This window comes from Corylus avellana, chromosome 5 (assembly GCF_965113065.1).
Source record: "Corylus avellana chromosome 5, dhCorAvel1.hap1.2, whole genome shotgun sequence".
Lineage (NCBI taxonomy): Eukaryota > Viridiplantae > Streptophyta > Magnoliopsida > Fagales > Betulaceae > Corylus > Corylus avellana.
Genome location: NC_142494.1, coordinates 25703994 through 25710222, shown reverse-complemented (window position 1 = coordinate 25710222; position 6229 = coordinate 25703994). Strand labels below are relative to the sequence as shown.

General features: G+C 32.7%; 1 protein-coding gene across 1 annotated transcript; it reads left to right on the top strand.

Moving 5' to 3' along the window:
• Window positions 1-2690: 2690 nt before the first annotated feature.
• Window positions 2691-4808, top strand: LOC132180580 (transcription factor MYB20). Its single transcript, XM_059593456.2, has 3 exons — window positions 2691-2876; window positions 3307-3436; window positions 4056-4808. The coding sequence occupies exons 1-3, from the start codon at window positions 2744-2746 to the stop codon at window positions 4684-4686; spliced, it is 894 nt and encodes a 297-aa protein (XP_059449439.1). The 5' UTR covers window positions 2691-2743; the 3' UTR covers window positions 4687-4808.
• The last annotated feature ends 1421 nt before the right edge of the window (window positions 4809-6229 follow it).

Here is a 6229-nt window from a genome sequence, read left to right as displayed (position 1 = left end):
TATCTTCTCGAATATAGCAAAAAAGGATATTCATGCATTTATGCTATATAGGTTTGAACTACTGATCACGAACAACTTGTTTATTTAATTAAGATTTTATTATACGAATTAATTTGGAATTGGCTGATAATTAAGAGATATACGTAGGTTATTCACATGAAGTAGCTAGCTAGAACTTCCTTCAAGTATCCATAACTCTTACGGGGAGAAGGAAAAAAAAATGGAAAAGAAGAATAAACCATGTTAAAGTGTTGATTAAGTGATTAAATTTCTTTCTTCCTATCAGCTTAAGTTTTGGGGATAAGTGGTGATTTAACATAGTATTAGAGCCTACCACAAGATAAATGGGGCCCACACTACTTACCTCATAACAAGGACTAGAAAAAATAATAGCATGCACGTGAGGGAGGGTGTTGAAGAATTATCTCACATTGTTTGTGGACAAAATCGATCTTAAGCATGTTTATAAGGAATTGGCAATACTTTCTTATAGAATCGGTTTTATGAGATGAGTTAGGCTCACAAAATGAGAATGACTTCAGGAAAAGGGCAAAAAAAAAAAAGTCTCTTATGTAGAGGAGAAATCTACATCGGTAATTTTGATTTGATGGACTTATAAAGTGATCTATTGCTAGTCACCAAAGATAATGTTTTTCTTTCTCTTTATACTTTTGATTGAAAACTATCAAGATAATGTTTTGGACAAAGAGTCCTGTAAACGAATTGATAACTTAATTAGGACACTTACGAATTAATATGCATTTATTTTCTTATAATATAATGAGATAACTCAAGTCTTTCAACATCATACCAGAGACACACTGGCCAACTATATATCAGACCCAAATATATATATATATATATATATATATATATATATATATATATATATATATATATGTGTAATTTTTCTGCAGAATAATTATTCAAAAGACTATAAAAAGAGTACCTTTTGATTTTGTTGCCCTTTTTCGCTCCTTTAGGGGTGGGAGGGGGGAGATTAGAAAGTAACTGGACCTATTTACGGTGTCGATCTATTGGGACACAAGGAGTAAAAACTGGACACTTTTGCTTGAAACTAAAGAGTGTGGGACCATAATTTGGCGTAAACATACTTTGAAGGGCACATATTAGGGCCCTAGAAGAAGGAGAGTGTTATCTAATTAATAACAAATTTTTTTAAAAAGAATTACGTACTCGATTATAAGTGTATGATTGTGTTTGTATTTCTGGATAAATATGAACAACACCCTTCTTTTAAATATATAATATGACGATCCATTGGATTGAGTGCTGGAAAATTCAATGCATTGGCGGTTTCACTGTTGATGTGGACAATTGCAGTTGTCAAGTCCTTTGTGATCATGATGTTCAAGCGGATATGTTGATGTATAATATTAACGACCTCTTTTTTGATCAATTGATTTCGTTTCATTAATACTGCCCACAACTTATAATTCGAGCATAAAATTGACCGACTTCTAATTGCTTCCTTTCTTTGTTTTTATGAATAATTACTTTCTCTTTCGTCCAATTAACCAAACACATGTTACACATATATACATTATTATAAGGGTGCAAGAGGCTTATCAAAATATTAATCTAATTAAATTTTTTAAATAGGGTATATTATAGAGATCAATCATACAATGTGTGTATATATATATATATATATATATACACGATAAGAATACTAATTAGACCATTTTTTTTTTTTTTGGTGTGTGGATATATAGAAATAGGTTTATTTTTACTTGATCCGTAAGAGTGTAAGAGTTAATGCAAGCTGGACCCAGCTGCAATCTTCCTTCAGTTTTGATCAATAAATTGTTTGGGAATGGTTCTGAAGGAGTACAAAGCGGACTCCTTTCATGTCTTTTTCTATACACAAATCCGACCATTTTTCTTTCCTTTTATTGTTCTTTCACTTGGTACATACGAATGTAAGATATTGACTTTTGTTCTGCTATATATATATTTCTCTTTGTAAGCTTTTCTTTTTTTATATATATAAAAAAATAATAATAATAAATTCTGTATTAGTGTGAACAAAAAAAGTTAGATTAATTACGGTAATATTCTTAAACAAAAACTTGTTCATACTTGTTCTTGAGGTTGTTTTACTCGTACTTTCCCTATGCAGAGGTCTATGACCTGACAGGGTGGGAGGGAGTATCTCACGCTTCAAATTGAAGCAAAGTAAGGTGGATGAGGTGGCGCTTTCTGATGAAGACGTCGCACGTGTAGCACGTGTCGCCTCCCCCCATTTAAACGTGGACAGAGTAAGAGAAAAAAAAAAACAATAAAAAAGTTTACAACTATGAAAGAAAACGAAAGTAATTATAAAATTAAAAAAAAAAGCCTATTTAATAGACTGATATATAATTGATATAACGCGACAGTGAAAATCAATCTTTGATATTTTTTTTTCCTTCTTTTTTTACAAGCTTTGCTGATTTTTATTTATGTAAAGGCCAATTTTAAGTCCCACATCATTTTAATTGTATGATAATCGTATAACGGTCTACTAAATAGTATTACTGATAAAATAACGATACGACTAAAGTGGCTTAAAAAATTAAAAAAAGAAAAAGAGAGAGAAAAGTCCATCTAAGGAGGGTGTTTGTTTATAAATGTAGGTAGATGTGCACTACACTACCTTGTTATCTGTTATTCTCTCTCTGTGCGGCTATCCTGAAGAAACAGAGTATATTGGGCTTTTTGTGGCTGTGGGTGGGAGAGGATGGGGAGGCAACCATGCTGTGACAAAGTTGGGTTGAAGAAGGGTCCATGGACAGCTGAAGAGGACAAGAAACTCATCAACTTCATTCTTACCAATGGCCAATGCTGCTGGAGAGCTGTTCCTAAGCTTGCAGGTCTCCCTTCATTTGCCTTTCCCTCACTATACAGAGAGACAAACAGAGAGATCTTTTCAAAACTTTGAATATTCCTGGTTTCTTAAAATGGACTTCGTTTTTGCCTTACAGAAATGTAAGGAAAGCAAGCTTTGATCAATTTCAATCTTTCTTTTTTTCTTTTTTTTTCTTTTTTGGTAATGGTTTTTTTTTTCTTTCTTCTTTTTGTCTTTGATCATTCTGAACTTTGACCAAACAAGCTGGTTTTGAGTTTGTTTTGCTTTCTACGTTTTCCTTTTGGGTTGGCTTTGATAATTCAAGTGGACTGAACCAGAAAAGTCACTACCCAAATGATTCTAAATTGTAATAATGATTGAGTGCAGATATATATGAAGACTCCAGGCACAATATGCACTTTTATTGATTATGGTAATGGTGGGTATGATTGCAGGATTGTTAAGGTGTGGAAAAAGTTGCAGACTAAGATGGACAAACTATCTTAGGCCAGACTTGAAGAGAGGTCTTTTATCAGAATCTGAAGAGCAAATGGTCATTGATCTCCATGCTCAACTTGGCAACAGGTTCCTTCTTTTAATCTTTTTTCAGCTTTAATTTCTCCCACTTTTCCTCTGTCTTGGCTCTTGGGTTTTTCTCTAATGAACTTGTTTTGTTTCTAGTGCTTAATTTGGTAAAATACTCTTCTAGCTGCTTTATTATTGGCTTCGTCTCTGCAAATGCTTGAAAGCAACTTACAACAAAATAATGGCTTTCTAGCAGTACTACCTTTGCCACTACCTGCCAGTGGCAAGGTCGATTCTCTGCAATTTCTACTATATTTGTGCAAATCACTTGCTATTTTTTTTTTTCTTTCTAATTCATCAGTAATGGAAGACTTGGTCCTATAGAATAACTCCAGGATGAGAAGACTTCTTGCTGATTTTTTACACCGACTCCCATATGTCCCTTTTTTCTTTTTTTTGTTTCCTAGTTTATTACTTGGGGAATCATTGGTCTTCCAAAAAATAAGTAAAAGGGCAATTTGGTCATGTGGACAATTTTCATATTTTTAGAGTGTAGGACTTATTTGCATGGACCTTTCTAGTAGCCATAAAGTTTGTAGAGAAATTACAAAAGAAATTAAATTTTAATCTAATTTCTATCAAACTGAGGTCTTAAAATTTTTCTGCACATTTTTTACAGATGGTCTAAGATTGCTTCTCATCTCCCTGGAAGAACTGATAATGAGATCAAGAACCACTGGAACACCCACATCAAGAAAAAGCTGAAGAAGATGGGCATCGATCCTCTCACCCACCAGCCAATCTCTACAGAAACCGATCAACTTCAACACCAACAAGAACAAGAACAAGAACAAGGGCAAAAACAGCAACAGACTTGTCTGTCTGATGATACATCATTACAGTCACCCTCTGCCACTGAAGCCAAAGAGGAAGAGAAAAGCATGAGAAGCACGTTTGATCCATTGGAGCTAATAAATGGTTTCTGCACAGACGAAGTTCCATTGGTTGAACCCAGTGAGATTCTAATGCCATGTGCTCCTTCTTCATCGACTTCTTCCTCCTCATCCTCTTATTCCAATTCCTCCAACCTTTTCCAAGATTTACAGTTCCCAGATTTTGAGTGGCCTTGTGACTACAACAACGGCCAAAACAACATGGGCTTTTGGGACGATGATTTTAGCAGTTGGGATTTGCTGATTAATGATGATGATGTACATGATGACAGAAAACAGAGAACTGTTGATCCTTCGTTAATTCAGTGCCCAAGAATGGTTTTGGATCAAGAATCTTGGGTACATAGCCTATTGTGAATCGAGAATATCCCTGTGGGCTTATTTGTAATTTGGATGTTAGATTTCACAGAGAGTTAAATAAATCAAGATCCGGGAAAATCCCATCTCTGAATTTAGCATTTTTCCTTTTTTTTTTTTTTTTTTTTGAAAGGAACATAAAATAAACATTTATGTACATGAGAATGCACGTATTTTGGATTGTAATCTTTTAATGTATTGTGGGTTTTATTTTCCTTATTCAGATTTTGCTTTCCTATCTTTATTTTCTTCCCTTTTGGGTTAAAGGACAACTATTTGCCAAAAGCCATTACTGTTTCCAAATGATTAAAGTAGAACGCAACAAAATTAATGGGTTACGATTAAGAGATATAACACTTTTAATTACACTTATACCTGAATCCGATACGCAAATATAAGGGCTGACAATTTTTTATACGACCTACAAACCTAACACAAATTTAACTGAGTTAGGGTTAACTTATATAATCTTATACCGATATCTTAATACGACTTGAACCCGATATATGAACACAAATTGCCATTCTTAATTTAAAAGTTATGTTCATTAAAATTTCCGCTGCATATGGTTACTATTTAGGATAAGAGTTATGTATAGTTGCTATTTTGGATAAGAGTTATGTATGTATAAATATGTACTTTTACGGGGAGAGAGAGAGATTGACATCATGATTGTAGATAACACAACGAATTGATGACTTCATTCTTCACTCTCAATCTTGTTTCTGTTTTTATAATTAAGTTGTCCTAACTTAAATTGATAGAAAATATTCTACCATTTTTCCTTATATGAGTTTAAACTTTTTTTTATTAATAAGTTAAACTTAATATGTGATATATTTAATCAAAATAAGAAGTAAATTATAAAAATAAGATTTGAATTCTCTCTAATACCACGTTAATTTGTCATAAAAATTTAAGTTAATGAAAAATTGTGAATTTAATCATTTTTGTTTGTTAATAATTTTAGAGGGTGTTATATATATATATATATATATATATGTGTGTGTGTGTGTGTGTGTGTGTGTGAGAAAGTCCCATTCTTAGTGTCTCTATCATCGTTTTTTTTTTGGGGGGGGTTATCCATTGCAGACGTCCGACGCTAGCAAGTGCGTACATGTGCATATAAAACTACATAAAAAGACAATGAGGGAAGGGAAAGCATTAAAGCAAGCGATCGAGAGTGAGTGCTAAAAAATAATTATATATTTATGCTTTTGTCTATTTTTTTGGGTTTTTTTGGTTGACTTTTCTGTAAACACGTTTTTCAAACAAGATAATTTAATTACTTACTGACTCCTATTTATTTAATTAATTTTTTTTCGATGAATTACGACTCTTTCTACTTAAATAACATCATAGTTTCACTATAATTTTTTGGGCAGAATTTGGAGAAATTTTCTCCAAACTGTTAGGTGTCAATTCAAACAATTATTTAAGGCAATGATAGGCGCTCTTTTAGTGTTTTTTTCGTGTCCTTCTAGTTGTGATGTGGCTTTTAAAATCACCATTGAATTTGAGATTATCATTATTTCTCTTTAAT

What these genes read in the sequence shown, in the direction of transcription:
- LOC132180580 (XM_059593456.2), top strand. Translation starts at nt 2,744, where the DNA reads ATGGGGAGGCAACCATGCTGTGACAAAGTTGGGTTGAAGAAGGGTCCA. An exon ending in AGCTGTTCCTAAGCTTGCAG is followed by an intron (nt 2,877 to 3,306) that starts GTCTCCCTTCAT and finishes GTATGATTGCAG; the next exon opens with GATTGTTAAGGTGTGGAAAA. An exon ending in CATGCTCAACTTGGCAACAG is followed by an intron (nt 3,437 to 4,055) that starts GTTCCTTCTTTT and finishes CATTTTTTACAG; the next exon opens with ATGGTCTAAGATTGCTTCTC.